The following is a 21272-nucleotide window of genomic DNA, read 5'->3' on the forward strand; positions in this document are numbered from 1 at the left end:
ATATATATAAGGAGTGACATTGAGTCAAATGAAACAAGTCTTCATAGCATTCTTCATACAATCAGCGAAGAAAAGATACACATACACAATAAGCTCAAGTAATATCTCAGGAAGTCTGCCTATTATACATATATCGTGTAAAGGTCTTGGAAGTCTCTCGGAAGTATACATCTATATGTTGTGATAGCTCTCAGAAGTCATCAAAGGACTGTATATATATACACAGTGTCTACGTTCTACTTTTGGTGGTGGACTGTATAATATATACAACGACAACATTTTTCTTTCGGTGGTGGATTGTATAAGATATATACAACAACAACGTTCTACTTTCGGTGGTGGACCATATAAGATATATAAAACAACAACTCTCAGTCGTGGCATGTCTTATCAGTGTCATAACCAACAAAGAGCATGAAGGATTGTCTCAAGACAACAACATAAACAAAGAACTGTGGTAGCCAAGAAAAGAAAGAATCGAAAACAATGACTGGACAACGAAGACATAAGGAGAAGGAGTACAGTGAATTGTGGACCAAATAGAGCAGAGGATAGTGACAAACATCTTGGAGGTAATCTTGTGTCTATTTTGTCAAGGTCTTGGTATTCATCATCTAAACATCTATAAGAAGAGATTCAAGGGTTTTACTCTCAGGAGGAGAGGTTTTTCCCTGGCTTGGAGCCAACATCTTGTGTTCTTGTCTCTTTGTTATGATAGCTATTTAATGAGCTAAAGAAGACACACTAAAGTTAAAGAATATTCTAATAAGATGAACATTAATAGTTATCATGCTAAGAAGAATCCCATGAAATCAATGCCCTAGATTCTTCAATACTCCCTAAAGCCAGAACTAAGACTAAGAAGGAGAAATCAAAGGATCAACATGAGGAAACCCTTCTAGTTATCCTCAAGAAAATGGAAAATCTTACCGAGGAAGTCCATTCACAAGATCAAATTGTTATGAACAATATCACCACTTTAGAGAAAGCCCAAAAATCAAATTTTGTTCAGAGGGGGAAGCCTTTTCAAAAAAAGGAAGGTGAGGAGGATAAGCCTAGCTCATCTCAAGTCCCAAACACCTTGGCTCCAACCAATCTAGTGGACCAAGATTCATCCTCTGAAGATGAGCATAGTGAGAGTGATGATGATGAAACAAATGAGCAAACTAACCTTGTAGAATCCGATATATTCAACATTCTACTTGGAGGTTCATACACTCATCCTCCCATCAATGAGGTCATAACCAAAGACGAGAAAGAGGAGCCTATTCTAAACACTGATGAGTGTAGTGGAAGATTCAAAGGGGTCCAATATTCCCGAAGAGACAATAAAAAAGACCCTGCAAACTCCAAAGAGCATAACAAAGAAGACTCTCTTCCCAAGCAAGATCCTCCCAAAAATGTCCCCTCTAAAGAACCTCCCAAAGAGAAATCCCTTTCAAGGAATCCTCCGAAAAAGGATTCCCAAACTAAAGTTGAACCAAAAAAGGGCCCTCAAAAGGGAGAAAACACCAAAAAGAAAGAAAAGGGAAAACATGTTGGGCTTAACATTGACATGGATGTTGCTATTGGAAAGATGACTGTATCTATCCCTCTAAAGGAAATTGCGAAACTTCCCGAGCAACAACAACGAATTAAGAAGTCCTTGGGTTTTGAAGAGAAAGAATTACCTAAAGACTTGCAAAACATTCACATTCCCAATCATAACCCTAGACACGAACCTTTTATTCTCACTTTGTCTATTAATGACCTTTATCTCCATAAATGTATGCTCGACTCAGGGGCTTCCACAAACATCATGCCTTTAGCTGTTATGAAGCAATTGGGTCTCGGCATCACCCGACCATATAAGAAGGTGTGTGGATTTAACTCCAAACCTGTGGAAGTGGACAGTATCATTAAATATCTTAAGGTCTCTCTGGCAATGAACCCTGACATATCCCTTCTCATGGACATTGTTGTCATTGTTATTCCTCATGTTTGGGGGATGTTGCTATCTAGGAAATGGGGAGCCACTGTTGGGGACCACGTTCAAATGGATTTATCATATGTTACCATCCCTCAATATGATGGGACCCCTTTCATCCTTCATAGAGAACCTACCTATCTATCTCATGTAATTGAGCCTAGACCCTATTATGAAGCACAATAACACCGAGAATCATTCTCCCATTCTCCCTTTGCAAGAGGTATGTATCCTTAAAAGACCAAGTCATAAACCAAGCAAAAGGTGGAAACCAAAGAAATAATACAAAGTAGGGGACTTGGTCTTAGTGGACATAGAGTTAGTTCCCATCATGATTCATGGGAAAGTTGGGGATGACTATTACTACATTGCCAAACTCAACGACGAACTTTGGTCTCAACCGGTCAAAATAAGTCGCATCACAATTTTCCTAGACACTTGACTTTGTACTATATGCATGTTAGGGTAGGATGCATTGCATGATGAATTTTGCATTGGAATTGACTGCATATGATGTTTCTCATGATAGATTAGATTGTATTTAAAAAAAAAAAAAAGAAAAAAAATTGCATAGTTTATTTCTTGTTGGTTTATGACCTAACATCAAGCATGGGTGATCATAAGACACCGTGAAAAACATGTTGCTATGTGGCTTTGATCTTTGACATGTGCATATAACAGGTCTACGATGATCAAGGGATTTTTGGATTTCTCGTGACCTCCCATTCAAGCAACCTCGCCCACTTCTTCGAGAGATCACATCCCAGTTGGAGCCAAATGTTACCCACCACTTCGTGGGTGATATTCAGAGGAGATTTTTTTCTTCATGATGAGCCTCAACTGGCATCCAACAAACCCTCGCAGCCTCCTACTAGCTCGTTGTGCAATTTCTATGCCACCTGAGCTAGCCATGTGGTCCCTCACCCACCTGTATTGATCGTATGCTTGAAGGTGGGACTCTCGAATCTAAAGGTATGTCTTGTCATTTAGTAATTGAGTATTGGGTTTACTTATCACGGATACTTCTGGGTATGGATTGATGGGGGGATTTGGTAGAAAGAGTGGGCTTAGTTTGTTCTCTTTTCCCCCTTGATCTCTTTTGGATGTTACCCTTGGATCTTAGTCACGTGGGATCTCTTTTATTGACGATTTGGTTCTAGGGTGGTAATACTTTAGAAAACTCAACTTTGGGTGTGTGGTCCCGCTCCTTTATCCATATATATTACTCCCTTTCCACTCACTATACCCCCATTCATCATTTCTCCCACTTGGGTCCACATTTCCATTCTAGGTGCACATAGGGCCAACCTCCCTATCCCATTGTCCCCACCTTGGGTCAGGCCTAGAATGATGCCGCATAGGTTGAAGCAGCTAAAAGAAAAAGAAAAAATCATAATTGGCCACATTTAACAGGAAATTGTACCATAAAATGAAAAAGATGATTGGGACAAAAATAATTAGCACATGGGCAAAAGCCAATACATGAGTTCTACCCCATACATAGTCATCACCCTAGTTTCATAGGCCCTAGATGAGCCTCCATTATCATTCAAGAACCCATGATTGTCCCAACCCCTGGAGGGCAATGAACCACCCTACCTTAAAAGGGATAATCACTGCTATGTCATACACATCATGCTCTTGTCTTTTGAGCCTCGAACAGTTAATTAAAGAAAATTCATAGAAGGCAAAAGTCATATAATGAAGGGTGGAAAAATCAAGGTCGAGGCACCTCATGTACCATGATTGCTCCCTCCTACACATTACATACCCAAGTGCGTGTTTCCCCTTATTCAACTACCCCTATGCCCCAATATGTGGCCTAGGATTTCCCCTCTCATTCCCTATTCCATTCCACTTATTTATCATTTTCCACCCCCATTAGAGGGATGTACCTTGGACATACTATCCCATTTAAGGGTTGAAACCACCTAATAAGGTACTTGGTTAACCTCCATTGGAGCTTGGAGACACTAGCACATGCCAAAGCCCACTACGGAAAGGCATGCCATTATGAAGTTCCCACTTTGTTATCCATGATTTGTAAACTCTTTTACCCAATTATTTTAATGACTGGTTGTACTGGAAGCCTAGGGGATGCATTGGACCTTATGCAAGATTACATGTGGTTTCCATTTGGGTTTGGTCTCCCTATACGGGATCCTAACCCCTAGAGGTCTACATTGGCACATATAGGGTGTGTATAGAGATCCATTTACCTCCATAGCAGTAGACAACACTCCATGGATCTTCATCAATGCTCAAAGACTACTAGCAATCCACTTTTGGTATGTTGGTGATATGCTTGGTACATTATGCTCAATAGGCCCCCACAAGAACCCCACACTCTTGGCAGGTGTCCCAAGACTTGTATGATGTCATGGTATCATTCATTCCACCACTCGAACCCTTGCAAAGGATCTACAAGCATCTTCATTTCATATGGAGACCCATGGGGTCATTTATGTGCCCTCAAACAAACTGGGAGCACCACAGGTCTACTACTTGGAGAACAAGGGGCCAACCCCTTTTCCATCATATCCCAAGGAATTTATTCCTCATTGTGGCACTTTAAGACATTATTAGGCCTTTAGAGGGCCCTACGACATGTACATATTACTATTTGGCCCCTTGTAAGGCTTATTTTTACACTTGTGAGCTAGTTTGGTGGGCTTGTCACCAATAGGGGTTTTATTTTCACATTATTTTATCATTAGGGGCTAATGTAGGCCCATAGGCTAATTCAAACTCCTTAGGAAGCTATATATTGATGTTAGATACATTCATTTGGATCATCACTTGACTTGGGATCTCTTTAATATTAGAGAAGTTCACATTTTTTCCTTGGATTTTTTGGAGATGGATGAATTTTGACGTATGGATTTGGGCTATTTATCTTCTCTTGGAGCTTTGTCTTGTAAAAGAAATGATGGTTGGATATAATCTATAACGTTGTAAGTAAATTTTGATGTTGTTATTCTTGTTGTTGCATACTGCTAAAATTAGGGCTAGTTGCTGCATAATTGAAATGTGGAATTGAGCCAGTTTAGCTAATTTAATGTATGGGCCAATGTTATATGAATGAAATGTCCTAGAGATTATTTGTCTCGATAAGCTTGCATCGTTTGCTTTGATGTATAAATGCTTGAAGGTCACTTTTCTTTTCTTTCTCTCAATATTAGATGAAGCTGAGTTTCTGTGCGTCCTTGATCAAGAAACCAAGTTCTTAATCATTGTCTAGTCAATTTAACGTCTTAAATTGCTCTACATAAATTATCAATCCGAGTATCGTAAACTGATGAAGTTTGGTGCACCATATGTGCTTAGTTAACCTTTTTCTTACTTCGTTGTTTTATAGATTTTATTTTGTTTTGGGGTGTTGTTCTTGTTGATCTCCTAAAGTATCTAATGCAAATGGAAATCATATTCGAAGGTCTTAAGAATACTTTTAAAGGTCAATTGTGGATGTAGATTTCATGATAAGGTCTATGTCCCTAATGGTAAGTCCCAAAACTTAGCACTTCAAAAGATCTTAAAACATGTTATTGATGGAATTAGTACTTAAACAAAAGTGTAAGTATGCAGCTACTTCAATCAAGCAAAAGATGAAATACTGATCATGAAATCACTATCTTTGCTGCTTGTCTAAATACATAAATAAAAGTTAAGCTATTGCACTCAAAGAAATAAAAAATTGCAAGGAAAGTAAAACTAAAATCAAATTACACATTCATAATTCGATCCCTCTCCATTAGTCCCGCTATGGCTTTCAGAGGTAACCGTCAATGATATGAGAAATTTAATATCTAATTGCAGAAAAGTAAAACTAAAATCAGTCACATCAATCCATAGTCTGACCCTTCGCCATTAGTCCCGCTATGGCTTTCGAAGGTAATCATCATCAACTTGAGCAATCTGATATCTAATTGCAAAAAAGTAAACTTAAAATCAAATCACATCAATTCATAATTTGATCCCTCGTCATTAGTCCTGCTATGGCTTTCGGAGGTAATCATCAACAACTTGAGCAATCTGATATCTAAACTAACTAACAAAGAAAATGAATAAGACTGAAATCAAAGCATAACTGAAATTGAAAAGCTAAAAAAAAAAAGTCAGCAGAGAGGTAAACCTCATGTCACTATTTGATACAAAAACGTGTAAAGAAAAAAACTAATCTACAATCAACTGGTTGAATACACTTACATGAATTAAAATTGCATGAATGGAAAATCTAATCTATCAAACTTGAAAGCAATCAAATGACATAATAAAATCAAAGAAAAATTACAAAATGAAATCTACTCTACCTTACATTCTAATATGCTCCATGACATCTACTTCACATCTCCTTCCATGTTGAGAACATCAAAGCTTTATTCAAATTCTTCAAAATTACAAAGTACAACAAAGCTCTCCAAAGCTTTCAAAAGCCATCAAGGAAGAACTACAAACTCCAAGCTAAATAACTAAAAGCCAAGCCAAGCTAACAAATGAAGGAGAGAGATCTCCTATTTATACAAAAAGATGAGAAGCCATCTCATTAATGAGAGTCCATGAATCTCTCTCTACCTCTAGAGTCCTAATCAAAATAGGAACTGATAAGACACATGTCTTCTTAGAGTTACGATACAATTAGGAGATGTGACACATATCCTCATGATCCCATGATTCTTTCCACTCAAATTCGAATTTGGCCTTAGAGCGCCACATAAGGGTCTTCTAGAAGTCTTCTTTCAACCTACACATGTCAACAATCTCAACCCATTTGTTAGGTATAATCATATGCACATTATTTTCTAACTTTTAACAACAAATTCATTTAAAAGGCTTAGAATTAATAAAGATTGGAAAAACATAAATGTGGCCCAATGATAATGAAAGTGGGATGAATTTGGTGACATAGTAATGAAATGGAGGTGAAATGGAGGTGATATAATGGACATAATATTGAAAGTGTAATGGAAATGAATGACATTTTCAAGACCCAACATACCCCTCAACTGAAGTTATTGCATGTCCTCATGCAATATATATTACATTGACTCTTTTGATCCTTGAGCTTTGGATTAACTTTGCATGATATCATTTGATAACTTCATATTTTTGCAAAGTGTTTTACTTGAATAGCAACATGGTTGGTTCTTGTATTACAACCAATTTTTTTTGTTGTTGTTGCATTCTATTTTGATCTTTGAACTTTGCATAATGATATTTTGATTATTGTTGCAAAGTATATCTTTATTGGATTGCATGATTGTTGGTTCTTGTGTGACAACCATGATTTTGTTTGTATCCAATTTATCCTTTAAGCACTTTTTGAAAAGCCATTGTATGCTCATAATAACAATGTAATAGTTAATATATGTTGGAAGTATGTGGACTCCTGAATATGATATGGATATGGCATATGAAGATGAATGTATTCCCCCCCAACTGATGGTATTAACAATTTTATGAAATGAGGAAGAGAAATGTTTTTCCAACAATTATCATTCTAGCTTTTTATGGAATTCTATGGTCAAAAGTTAGAAAATGACGTACCTTCACTTACCCTTTGGAATGGATGAGTTGTATGTGTGGTGGCTGAAAAATTCTAATCATATTCTCCTTCAAGTGGCTGAACAAGAGGAGTCATGGATAGAGAGATAAGATGACTTTTTATTGCTTCTACTGAAACTTGCTAAATCTGCTCCAAAATGCTGAAAATAATAGTCTTCATGTCTTCAAAACTCATTGGCACAATTCCTACCATGTGAAAAAAATGTTCTGATGTCGAACATAGTAGGAAATTTTTGACTTAGTAGCCATTAATGGATGCCACTAGTCAACATGAGAACTCTCATCATTGATGACAACGAGAGTCAAGATACCCAAACACATCTTGCTAGGTACGAATGAATTTGCCGATGTCGAGTCGCCTAGAAGATCTAACGAACAAAGGACATTAATGTATTCCCATTGTTTGTCAGCATGAAAACTTGCCATTAAGGTATGCAAGCTTCAAGGTGTCTTTACAAAGAACTTAGACTCAAAGGACTATGGACTCAATAATTTGCATTGAAGCAAGGCTTATTTGCGAAATGAAAATGACAAGGAATGGAAGATGAAAATGGAAGATGGCAATAGAGAGTAGAAATGGCAATGGGCAATAAGCATGTGAATGAACCTCTTGCTTTTATTTGTGGATTATGAATGGACAAAAAGAGATGGAAAACGTATGTGAATGTAAATGGAAAGTATGAAGTGAAATGAGGTGAAGGGTTTATTATGAGGTATGGATGTGATGGATGAATGTGATGGAGAAAATAGTATCTGAAAGTTTTTCAAGTGTTTGGATCTTATTTTGCATCAGCATATTTCCTCTTTGTTGCTGATCATCCTCTTATGAAACAAATTGGCCTCTTAGAGAGACAACATTCTCTTGTATTCATTTGTCCTTCCTCCTGGAACCTGCAAAAAAAACTAATACTTCTTCTGCAATGGAACATAAGATTATCAAAGGAGAGAGGTGATCAATCTCTCTAGTTATGATATTTACACACAAAACTAAGAATTTGTATTAATGAAACAAGTTCTCAAAGGAAAAATCAAAAGAATTTATACCTGCTTTGGAATTGGTCTTTAGCTGCAGAATTCGACGGTTTCTGTAGCTAAAAATCTTGAATAAAAAGTTAGCCATTCATCTTTCATCATCAGTCCAAAATTAATCAATACCTTCAGAAAAGTGAGCAAATAACTTATTCATTTCATTGATTCAATTTTTATTTTTTTTGACATGTGGTGACTTAGTGTGGCGACTCAGTGATAACACACAACTTGACTTCCCTTTGACCGGGGTCTTTTTCATCGAATTGGATCAAATGAATAGGACACCATCCATATACTGACATTTTCCCAGCTACCCATGTGGCTTGTTTTTCTTGATGACACCTACAACCTAGAGTTTAACAAAAATAGCCGCGAAAAGTTGAACCAGCTGCGGAAAGTGGCTGAAATAGTCAACCATCAGTTTTCTGATTTAAGTTATTTTCTTCATTGTCTGCATGTAGGAACTCTGTGAATGGTAGTGGCATATGGAGCAAACCAGGGTACCTACTCTTTTGTTGCTCATATTATTTATTTTTATTTTTTTTACTTGAAGTGTCACTTTCCTACTGCCTTCTGAATCATAAACCTTGAAGATGAATTTAATCTTTTGGTTACTTAGCAATTAGGCATGGAACAATTTTAGAGCACTTCGACTAAAAGATGCTTATGCAAGAGCTAGTATGCAGAAATGATAAATTATTTTTAATATTAAACGAAAACCAATGATTTCAAGAATACCATTAGCATGCACCAGACTTTGATATGATTCAGATCAACCCATAATTAGCATGCAAACAGTCCCAAAATCTCACTTGAAAAACAAACAAGATAATATTTAATGAGCCTTTAAGTGTATTAGGATTGTCATAACTTATTTTCAGGACCAAACTTCGAAGATTACACTGTTGTAGCAGTTATATCAAACTTCTGAAATACACCAGACTGCTAAGGAAAATGAGAAACAAAGCTTCAACTTATAGTTTGATAAACAACTGAAGGCACATCATGATAAAACCTCCACTCCTTCCAGTTTCTAAATCATAAAACAACCTGTTTCCCTTTGCTGTCATGCTTCTATTTTGTATTGTCTATGCCCTGTTAATTATAAAATATGGATGATCATCCGGATTGGCCAATTTTGTCTACCTCATTCACATTTTCACCAGCGATAATTTGAAAGTACCACGCTACCCATTACTGTAATCACCAATTGAAAACAGAGTTATGCTGAATGAATAATCCACTAATTATCTTCTTCACCACTCATTCGTTTATAAAGTTCATGCGAATGGTTTTTTTTTAAGAGTAGAAAATGAGTAAATAAATATGATAATGATTTCATTCATGTCTTTGAAATGCACTCACATTCTCCTCTTTAACACATTATAAAATCAAATTTCAGCGCATTATACCATGCAGTTCTACCACCGAGAGCGATCACTCCTCCACATAGAATAATTATGCACTCAAACTCCACTATCATAGTCCAAGCAACATGGATGTAAAAGAGTCATATTCACTTGGTCAAGTTATCCAATTTAGCTGTTAAACAGTTGGAGTGGAGAAATTCGTTTGAAGATGACAAAGGCGTACTCAACCGGTTCACGTAATGGAATTAATTCACAAGCAGAGCCGTCTTCAATTGGGATTACAGGTGTCAACAGGTGGCAATAAAAGGCAGGAGACGTGGTGGCAAAGGGTGGAAGACATATAGTTAATTATCAGTATGACATTGATTTCAAATCAGAAGCAGCCGAAAATCAACTGTCAGTTAATTAATTCAAATCCCGTTTTTTTCCTCGCGGCCTGCAAAAATGGGCTCCAAAGAACTGAGAATTTCTCCCAAACCACCACGAATATTTTAAAATGGTTTCTAGGTTATCTAATTGACCCTACTGGGGAAAAAACCCATGTTTTATTTTTTCCAGATTCGTCTCCGTTTGGCCAAATCGTGCTCTCAAATTTTGATGTTTTTCTCTGTTTACGTTTTTCTTGAGTTGTTGCATTCGACCTGTAAAGTTTCGAATCAGTACCAATACAGTGAAGATGACCCTACCACTGAAGATGACTCTAAGGGTGAAGGATATGAATGTCCAGGAGGTGTGAAGTCAGGTCTACAAAGGGCAACATCAGCATAGTCAACCTTTCCTGGCACATAAGGCCTGTTAATCTCATTGAGATAATTCTGCCCTTAAAACACATTCTCTTATTCTCCGCCGGTGTAAATATTCAAACCCTGGATCTATCCCATGATAATTACAACCCATTTCTCACAGTAAGGCTTTCCTCTATTATATAGAAGCATACGGATCTGATGCTTACAAAGCATAAGCATCAAGCAATGGTGCATACTGTGTCAGGTCGATATAATGGGACTTGGGGAATCTGATCAACAAATGACACACATCTTGCTGCCTTAATATTATCACGAACAAGTTTCCTAGGTCTATTTTCTTTTAGATCATGAGAGTTCTGAGCAGGTATCGGTCAAAACAGCTAGAACAATTTTATTTTTTTATTTATTTTTTAATGTTTTTGCAAGTTCATTTTAAGGTCAAAACTTGAACAGGGATGCAGATTTTCTTGTTGAAGCCATAGTGAAAGCTAGGATTCAAGATAGCCATTGATTGTTTTTCTTATTCTTTTTTTTTTTCTCTGAAATTGTAAATTTTTATAAAAAAGATTAATGATTTTCAATTTCAGGCAGCAAAAGACTTCAAGAAAAACATGCTAAAAACAGGACTTTGACTGAGGTCTTAGGCTAGTTTTTTTTATTGATCTGAGCTGGGTGAGTAGGATAGGATCCATGTCGGGACAATTCTGGAGATGCCCATGTGGTCGGTTTCTTCATTGGACGCCTATAACCTGCTAAACCTTGAAATCAGCTGCGGAATTCTCGACTAGCTGCGGAATCAGGCCACATTCCGCAGCTAAGTTGCAAAACCTTATTAAAACAGGATACAGTGTTTTGAGGACCACTACAAACCATAACCAGTCAATCTTGGACAGTTTGAACCTATCAAAGCAGTTGGGTTTCATTTTTTTTTTTTTTTACATAACAATTCTTTTTCTGATCCTCCAGATCACACAAAGTGCAGGAGGAGAGCATACTCAAGAATTATTAATTTTTTTTTGTTAACAATTCTTTTTTTGATCCTCCAGATCACACAAAGTGCAGGAGGAGAACATACTCAAGAATTATTAATTTTTTTTAGATGTAAGAAATAAGGTCTCCTAATTACACTTCCCCGGCAACGGCGCCAAAAATGTTTAGTCAATTCAATGTCTTAAATTTCTCTACATAAATTATCAATCCGGGTATCGTAAACTGATGAAGTGTGGTGCACCATATGTGCTTAGTTAACCTTTTTCTTACTTCGTTGTTTTATAGATTTTATTTTGTTTTGGGGTTTTGTTCTTTCTGATCTCCTAAAGTATCTAATGCAAATGGAAATCCTATTCTAAGGTCTTAAGAATACTTTTAAAGGTCAAGTATGGATGTAGATTTCAAGACAAGGTCTATGTCCCTAATGGTAACTCCCAAAACTTAGCACTCCAAAAGATCTTAAAACATGTTATTGATGGAATTAGTACTTAAACAAAAATGTAAGTATGCAGCTACTTCAATCAAGCAAAAGATAAAATATTGATCATGAAATCACTGTCTCTGTTGCTTCTCTAAATACAGAAATAAAAGTTAAGCTATTGCACTCAAAGAAATCAAAAATTACAAGGAAAGTAAAACTAAAATCAAATTACACATTCATAATTAGATCCCTCGCCATTAGTCCCGCTATGGCTTTCGGAGATAACCGTTAATGATAAGAGCAATTTAATATTTAATTGCAGAAAAGTAAAACTAAAATCAGATCACATCAATTCATAGTCTGACCCCTCGCCATTAGTCCCGCTATGGCTTTCGGAGGTAATCATCAACAACTTGAACAATATGATATCTAATTGCAGAAAAGTAAACTTAAAATAAAATCACATCAATTCATAGTCTGATCCCTCGCCATTAGTCCCGCTATGGCTTTCGGAGGTAATCATCAACAACTTGAGCAATCTAATATCTAAACTAACTAACAAAGCAAATGAATAAGACTGAAATCAAAGCATAACTGAAATTGAAAAGCTAAAAAAAAAAGTCAGCAGAGAGGTAAACCTCATGTCACTATTTGATACAAAAGCATGTAAAGAAAAAACTAATATACAATCAACCGGTTGAATACACTTACTTGAATTAAAATTGCATGAATGGAAAATCTAATCTATCAAACTTGAAAGCAATCAAATGACATAATGAAATCAAAGAAAAATTACAAAATGAAATCTACTCTACCTTACATTCTAATATGCTCCATGACATCTACTTCACATCTCCTTCCATGTTGAGAACATCAAAGCTTTATTCAAATTCTTCAAAATTACAAAGTACAACAAAGCTCTCCAAAGCTTTCAAAAGCCATCAAGGAAGAACTACAAACTCCAAGCTAAATAACTAAAAGCCAAGCCAAGCTAACAAATGAAGGAGAAAGATCTCCTATTTATACAAAAAGATGAGAAACCATCTCATTAATGAGAGTCCATGAATTTCTCCCTCTACCTCTAAAGTCCTAATCAAAATAGGAACTGATAAGACACATGTCTTCTTAGAGTTACAATACAATTAGGAGATGTGACACATATCCTCATGATCCCATGATTCTTTCCACTCAAATTCGAATTTGGCCTTAGAGTGCCACATTTTAGTGGAAATAAATGTTTGAAAGAGATTTAATTCTAATGAAACATTTTTAGGTTGGCGATTCTATACATTTTTTTCAATTAAATATTTAGTAATAGGAAAACAAACACAAACTTATTTTATCATGTTAAGATAACATTCCTTGCTTCTTCTTCTTTTCTTTTTTCTTATTGGCAGTTTAAAATTTTGACTGCCATTTCCAATATATTTCAATTCAATGAAGTGACCATTAATTTGTGAGCAAGTCTTGGTTATGGACATACCATGGTGAGTGTTTTATCATGCCTTAACCTGTTTTTACCATATATCTTGACATTGAAGTGACTCTTATTTGACAATTTATCCTTTCAAATAAATCTAGTTATAGCTTATACTGGGCTATTTCAAATTGCTTTCTGACACTCTGAATTACCAGTATGTTTTAACCATAAACAATGCAAAACCTTGTCTTGTGAAACATCTGAATTTTTCAAATATTTTATTGCTTTAATTGGATCTAAGGAAAACTCTACATACTATTTCAACTTCCTATTCCATTTATTCTTCTATCACATGCAAACTTGGATCTCATGCAAATGTTACATATAAGTAGAAATTGTCACAGAGAAAAGATTGTCCACATGAACTTCATGCTGTTTTTAACATCCAACTAATTTATACAAATAAATCTTATTATGATACTCGTGAACATGATGCAGGATTACTCTTCTGGTAGGACCACCAGGATGTGGGAAAACAACTTTGCTCCTGGCTCTTGCAGGAAAACTGGATCCTACATTGAAGGTTATTGCTTGAAAATTTTCATGATTTATGGTGATGGTTTTTATTGGAGACTACTATTGGAATTTTTAGAATGTTGAATGGTCATATTCATCCATGTATAAACTTTTGGTTTTATTCAAAGACTTTCACCAATGTTTAATGCATATGCTGGCAGACAAGGGGAAATATCTCATACAATGGATTCCAGCTCAACGAGTTTGTCCCCCAGAAGACATCAGCTTATATCGGCCAACATGATCTGCATATGCCAGAGATGACAGTTAGGGAAACATTTAATTTCTCGGCTCGTTGTCAAGGAGTGGATACCGGGCAGGGTGTGTAATTTTCCATAGAGGATTTTCCACTTGATCTCATCTTTTATGTCATATTTTATTCTACTGGTTGTACCTTTTTATGATAATTTTTTAGTTGAGGTTTTATTCTCAGGTCTAAGAACTCATTTTTTGGCCTACATGTAGATCTTCTGTTGGAAATAAGAAAAAGAGAAAAAGAAGCTGGCATTATTCCAGAGACAGATGTAGACACGTATATGAAGGTGAGTTACCTGGAACTGTTGCATTTCAGTATAAGGAAGCCTGTAAAAGGATATGTATGATTTCTTTTTTAAAAATTTTCAAAAAAAATGATTCGATCTTATTATTAACAAATTTGTTTTTTTTCCCATGAAAATATCATTATATTCGATATTTGAAGTATGAAATCAAAGTATACATCAAACTGCCTTTGCAGGCTCAAAAAGTAAAGCAGTCTTTTGACTATCCTGCTGCTAAAAACTAGCATCTACCCTATCACTGCTTATTACAATTTTCCATGGCTCCTTTAGGGCAGACTCTAAAAGGAGCATATCCTCCTACAAACTGACCGTAGGTTTTTTTGAAGTAATAGAAGCTAAAAGCATAAAACTTAAGATAAAAAAAACATTGACCATGAAGACCCCTTGCTACAGAAGGGATTCCATTCAGAAGCTGAAATGAGGGTCCCTTGTCTGAACTCCTGTTGATAAAGAAGTCCCTTTTGCAAAAGAAGAGCTTCTTTAGATAACTGGTCTGCAATTGTGTCGAATTCTCTAAAAGACATGGCAAAGGGAGATATCCTGAAATTTCTTCTTGACCTCAAGGAATTGGTTCATCAGAGGAACAAGTAGAAAATTATGTATTCTGTACTGATTGTTTACTCAGTTCATCATTAATTTAGAATCTCCAAATACTTGTAGCTTTGTTAACCCTTTTTCTATTGCAGTATTCGGGAGAAGTCATAAAACACTAAGTTCTGCTCTTTTATTGATACCTTGACCAGCTGCAAACTTCAATAGAAAATGATGAGATTGATCTGAAAACAGAATTACAACCCCGCATTGCCCTGGATCTCCTTGGCAGGCTCCATCAAAGAAGCCCCAAGACTTTCCATGATCAATAGCAGGCTCCTTAAAAATTCTTGCAATTTGTTTTTTTTTTTCAACCAACAACCTTCACCAGCTCATCGTATCTTATGAACAACTTCTGTTGAACTCAGCTTAATGCCATGAAATATCATTTTATTCCTTGATAACTAGATGCCTCATGCCACAAACAGGCGAAGGCCCTAAAAGCCTTTTCAGAATTGTCAACAATCCAGGAATGAGAATAATCTAGCAGAGTCCTGAGTTCCATTTTGTTCTTTCCACTTGAAATCTGTAGTATTTCCAACCAAACTGCGCTAGAAATGGAGCAGTGAACGAACAAATGATCCTCTATCTCCACGCTTCTCTTGCACAGAATGCATTTTCCTGGACCCTGCATATTCCCTTTTTTGACAATTGTCACAAGACAAGATTTTATTATCTAATGCAAGTGATAGAAATATTTTTTCCTTTAAGGATTTTATTATCTAATGCAAGTGATAGAAATATTTTTTCCTTTAAGGGACTTCCCAGCTTCCAGATAATCTACCAACACCAAAGTCTAGCCTCTGCTTGGTCTTGTTCCAACTTCGCTGCATCACCTAGCTTTGCAGTGTATTCTATAGACTGCTGGTTCTTAGACTACTTGATTTGATCTTTATTTTGAACCAATCATATTACACTGGAATTGAGAACTCTTACACTGTGTTTCCACTCCTCTCGAATATCTCCTTGCAAGTTTAGATTCTATGCTGTGCTTCCACCCCTGGACCAAACATTGCTACCAACATTTGATGCTGCATACGCCAGTGTGTATACTGTAAATCCCCTTATGATGAATAACTGTTAACAAGGCTTTAGACAGCCTATAATTCCTTTTTCTGTCTATCCAGGGGTCTTTCCTATCCAGACTTTGTTCCATCGGCCAATCTTCCATGCATCCCATTTTTCATTAAGGGGGAAAGCCTATACTAAAGCCTTACAAACTAAAGAACCACCTTACTCACTTTTCCTTTCCTGGCTAAACAAAATTCCTTGGAAATCTTTCTAATATATTTTGATTTCATTATCTTCCCCCAAATACTTTCATTATAAACTAGCTTTCATAAACTTTTAGCTATAAGAGCCAAGCTAAAGATGTAATGTCCCCATTTTTAGTTTCCCTTATGATGCTGTTAGAATGAATTTCCAGGATTTGTGACAGCCAGGTCATGGGAGCTAGACTATGTCATTAGTGGGATTGAAGAGTTTTGGAGGAGTTTTATGGGGTCCGAAGGAGTTTTCTTGGCATATTTCATCATCAAGGTCAGTTCCTCATAGTTTGTTCTTGGTTTTGTTGCATTCCGATGATTCCCGTAAAATGGGGTTTTTTTTTCCAAGGAAAAGTGTAATTTTGATTAATAAATAACAAAATTACATGTTGTACTGGCTAAAAGCAGCATCATCAAGTCAGTGACCAAATGATAAGCAGAGACAAGCAGAAGAAACAAGATAATGTACATGGTGGGGGAAGCTATGCTTTCCGCCCCTTCTTTTTCTCAACCTTGTGCCATTCCCCTTGGGATGGTGATGAAGAGACCAGAGCTAGATGGAGTTCCGCATCCAATTTGGCGTTGTCCTTGTCAGAGTCTGAGGTATCTGATGTATGGAGGCGCTTATTCCCACTGATGTCCCCCTTGTCAGGGAGCAAGTCGGCCTGTACCCTGTGGTTCTTGGCAGCTGATCGATCTTGTGGAGATCTCCCTTGTGTTTCAGCTTCCATTGGAATCTGACTTTCCTCTTGTGGGGATGGTTCCTCCGGGGCTTCATCCTCCTCCTCTTTCGGTTCAGGTGGGGGGTATTGCCATCCTTTGGGTTTTTTCGCTAGGTTCTTTTTCCTTCTGGTATCCTTTTTGGCTTCTGGGCACAAATTGTGTAAATGCCCTGTTTGTCTATAATTCCTACATCTGAAGGCTGCGTTCTCGTATTCCAAACTCTATGTCCAAATTCCCTTGTTGTGGATTAAACAGATGTTGTCTAGAAGGCCTTTGCTGAGGTCAACCTCGACACATATTCGTGCATAGGTGAAAATCCTTTCCTCTATTCTTTGGGAGTCCTTTTTTATGAACTATCTAAGGCTGTTGCCAATACCAACCAGAACTCTGTCCTCCCAGAAATGAAGAGGGAGGTTGTGCAATCGGACCCAAACTGGCATCCTGGAGACGACCATGGTGTTTGTGTCGAACTCTGGGAACCAGGGAGTGGTGAATAGGCCGGTTGAACCCCATAACCATGGTCCTTCCTATAGTATTTTGTCTCTAGCTTCTGCGGATGGAAATTTAACAACAAAGAAACCTTTGGAGCAGAGGTGGATGTCACAATCTAAAGACTAGTTTGTTAAAATCCAGTGGAAGAGCTCAACTAGTTTGGGCCAAAAGCAGTTAAGTCGACAAATAATAGCTAGAGATTCAAAGGAGGCGCATTGCTCATCAGATTCTGGCATATCAATGTTTAATTCTGGGTTGTTGTTTAGCTGCTCCACTATATAAGGGTTGCGAGCATTTCCTGTCTGTTTGGATGGTTCAGGGGCTGTCTTTTTCCCCTTTAGGATGTTCTTGAAAGATAGATTCTCATGTGCTTGCTTCTATTTTGAACCTGAGCCTGTCTGTGTGCCCCCTCCTAGCCCTATTCTGCCCTTGATTGTAGCCCCCCCGTGCAATCTCAGGTTAAGAATAACTGTGGAGTCAGCTTGTATGTGATACTCCTTCAGGGGATGGTGGTCCTGTAGAATTTTGCCTTCGAACATCAAGATCTATGAGTGGCCTGGGTATCTGTATTTCCCCATGATGCTTTGCTTCAGATCAAGAACTTCGTCTGTGTTATAGACCCAGAGTAAACCAAAGGCCCCTGCAGGAGTTTTTAAAAAAATTTGAAAGCAATTTGGGCTTACTTGGTTCCCATAAGCCATCTGTGTCTTCTGGAACAAGGAGGCTGCTTCCCCTTTGGAGGCTGGGGGTATCTGAGCTACAGGGGAAGAGTTGTTCGTCGCCAAAGCTCAATATGAATAGAGTGTGATGGGCTTAACAGCTCGTGAGTAAGCCGAAAACCCGGGGCTATGCGTGGAGTGGCTATGGATTAGGCTGCCTATTGCCGCTGTGTTCACAGGTGCGGTGATCTCTTGGAAGGTGTAGGAGTTGGATTCCCAGCCACCAGTCCCCGAGGACAGGGGGAGTGACCTACCGGAGTCCATCTTCAACGCCCAGAATCCGCCCTGGGCTCTCCAAAACTCTCCTTGCAGCCTGTCGAGGGTAGGTGAACCCCAAGCCCGAAAGACAGTGTAGTCGCTGAGCAAAACCCCAGTAGAGTACACTTCCTGTGTTCGAAACCTGCCAAAAATTGTTGGCTACCTTTGTCGCCTAGGAGCCACAATCTGTTGGGTCGACATGTAGATGAACCAAGAAAAGCTGGGGGGGCGTTCTGTGAGATGGCCATAGGGCGAGTCGGGAAGAGTAGCCACACAGTCCCATCCCAGCCCTTGCCGCCATGAGAGAGGGTCTTTAAGTCTTCCCTTCGAGCCCTCCAAGGAGTCGAGAAAGGTGGCTGAAACCAGAAAACTCTTTGCGCTGAGAAACCCTAGCTCCATGTTTTTCTCTTCCTCTCGATTTCCTGAAAGTAGTGTCCTCTCATGCGAGAATGATTATACACCGGTAAAACGGGGTTATAATCAACATATATTAATTAAAAAATACTAGGGGTGTTATTGGTTGCAGATTATTTGGAGGAACACCTTAGTGTAATAGCTCGTTGAAACCGGAATGAAGAGATCTATAGGATGTGATGATAAAAAGTGATTTTCAGTGGCCGGAGAGATTGTAGAGGCAGATTTACCATTTTCCTAGATTAAAAGTGACTTTAATTAGTCACTTAATTAAATAATAGAGGGAAAAAGTGCTTAATTAAAGAAAAAGGCCAGAAGGGGAAAAGTGACTTAAATTAAATAAATTAAGTCAATTTTAATAAAGTAAAGGGGAGAACCTTCTAGAATGGAAATAAAATGATAAAATAAAGTGCTTCTAGAAGGTTGGAGAGGGATCCATTAGATCTTTTAAAAAAGGGGAAGCAAATCATTTGGGACATCTTGGAGTTGAATATTTTTCTTGTTGAAGAGGTTTGGGAGCAAGGTTCTCAGCTTCAGTAAGCCCTAGAATGAAAACACTTGGGTTTCCTTGTGTGAGTTGGATGAAAACCAAACCCATTGTTGAGGAGATTTCATCTAGAAATCTCACAGAGCTTCAATGGCATCAGCTAGAGATTAGATTTGAAGCAGATGTGAGGATTAGAGTGAGGATCATCCAAACCTCCAAACTGGGCATATTTTCTAGTTGCATATTATTGTGGGAGTCCAACATCAAAATTGCAGCAAAATTTTGGAGGTAATCTCAACTATTCCCCAACTCAGCTAATTGTGGATGTATTGGCATGTATTGTACTATTCCAGTTAATATAATAAAGGTGAGTTTATTGCTGCACCATTTTCATTTGCTTTCAGGGTTTATTGCAAATTCGATTTATTTGTTGGCAACATCTATTGTGTTAAATTTTGCATATGTGTATGGTGTTTTGGATGGAATTTGCCACGTAATTTTTTTTAATAATTTTACTAAAATAATAAACAAGATATTACAGGGGTATTAGAGATGGTTTTTCTACCAGCCTGAGGGTTTGAAGATTAATATCATTGGAGCCATAAATTTAGGGAGAGAAAAAGAAAAAATTGCACGTTGACTTGCTAGGCCAAAATCCATTGGTTTGCAAGGCCAAAATTAGTGATCTTGATGGGACAAATTTATTTTACTGGGTCGAAAGTATTGTTGGGCCGAATTGATTTTGTTGTGCTGGATTTCTCTTGCGAGGCCTATATTATTCTGTTGGGAAAAATTTATCTTATTGAGCCTAAATTATTTATTTTGATTTCATTATCTTCCCCCAAAGGCCTTCATTATAAGCTATCATTCTTAAAATTTTAGCTATAAGAGCTAAATTAAAGATTTAATGTCCCTATTTTCAGTTTCCCTTATGACGTAATTAGAATGGATTTCCAATAATTGTGACAGCCAAGTTTGTGGGAGGTAGATTACATCATCAATGGGCTCAGAGAGTTTTGGAGGATTTTTATGGGGTCTGATGGAGTTCGCTTGGAATATTTCATCATCAGGGTCAGTTTCGCACAGTTTGTTCTTGGTTCCGTTGCATTCTGATGATTCCCATAAAATGGGGTTATAATCAGCATTATCGATCAATTAATTTAATTGAGTTGTGTCTAAGTGGAATTTTCAGAAACGATTTCTAGGTTTTGGAGATCTCCTATGTTTTAGCCTTTCCACAAAGTTTGAGACTAGAACACCATCCGATGCTACAAAAGATAACAATGAGTTCCACCCTAGCTTTGGGGTATATTTTGGAGAAAAACGCTGCCAATTATTCATGTTTACAAACATAAATAATTTGGTTAGGTTAAAAAACTTCCTAGAGTGAAACCCTTTGGGAAGAATCATATCTTACCTAGGTGTTGTTACATGGCTTAATAGCCATACTAGAATAATTTTACAATAAAAATAATAGAATTTGGGATTACATTGACAAGTTGGAAGCTTCATGATGATGATAAGTTTGAAAAAATTTATCCTTCTGACAAGTACTCTGCGTCTTGGAATTGTTGACACAGGCATGGTCAACATGTTATAAAACCTCCAATAAACATTCCACTTGGAATTGACTTGAAATAGATTTTAGATTCCTTGGGAGGCCCAACGATTTGCTTTCCTCAC

At 37.3% G+C, this 21272-nt stretch overlaps 1 protein-coding gene across 1 annotated transcript in view; it reads left to right on the forward strand.

The window, feature by feature from the left end:
- Window positions 1–21272, forward strand: part of LOC149231506 (pleiotropic drug resistance protein 3-like) — a 148762-nt gene that overhangs the window by 100773 nt on the left and 26717 nt on the right. The window contains exons 4-6 of the mRNA XM_089381656.1: window positions 14003–14087; window positions 14242–14401; window positions 14546–14622. Of these exons, the coding sequence (XP_089237782.1) occupies window positions 14003–14087; window positions 14242–14401; window positions 14546–14622 (322 nt within the window). The remainder of the gene's footprint in view (window positions 1–14002; window positions 14088–14241; window positions 14402–14545; window positions 14623–21272) is intronic.

Source organism: Pinus tabuliformis, chromosome J (genome assembly GCF_031772625.1).
Source record: "Pinus tabuliformis cultivar Carrire ecotype Pingquan chromosome J, CPIR1, whole genome shotgun sequence".
Lineage (NCBI taxonomy): Eukaryota > Viridiplantae > Streptophyta > Pinopsida > Pinales > Pinaceae > Pinus > Pinus tabuliformis.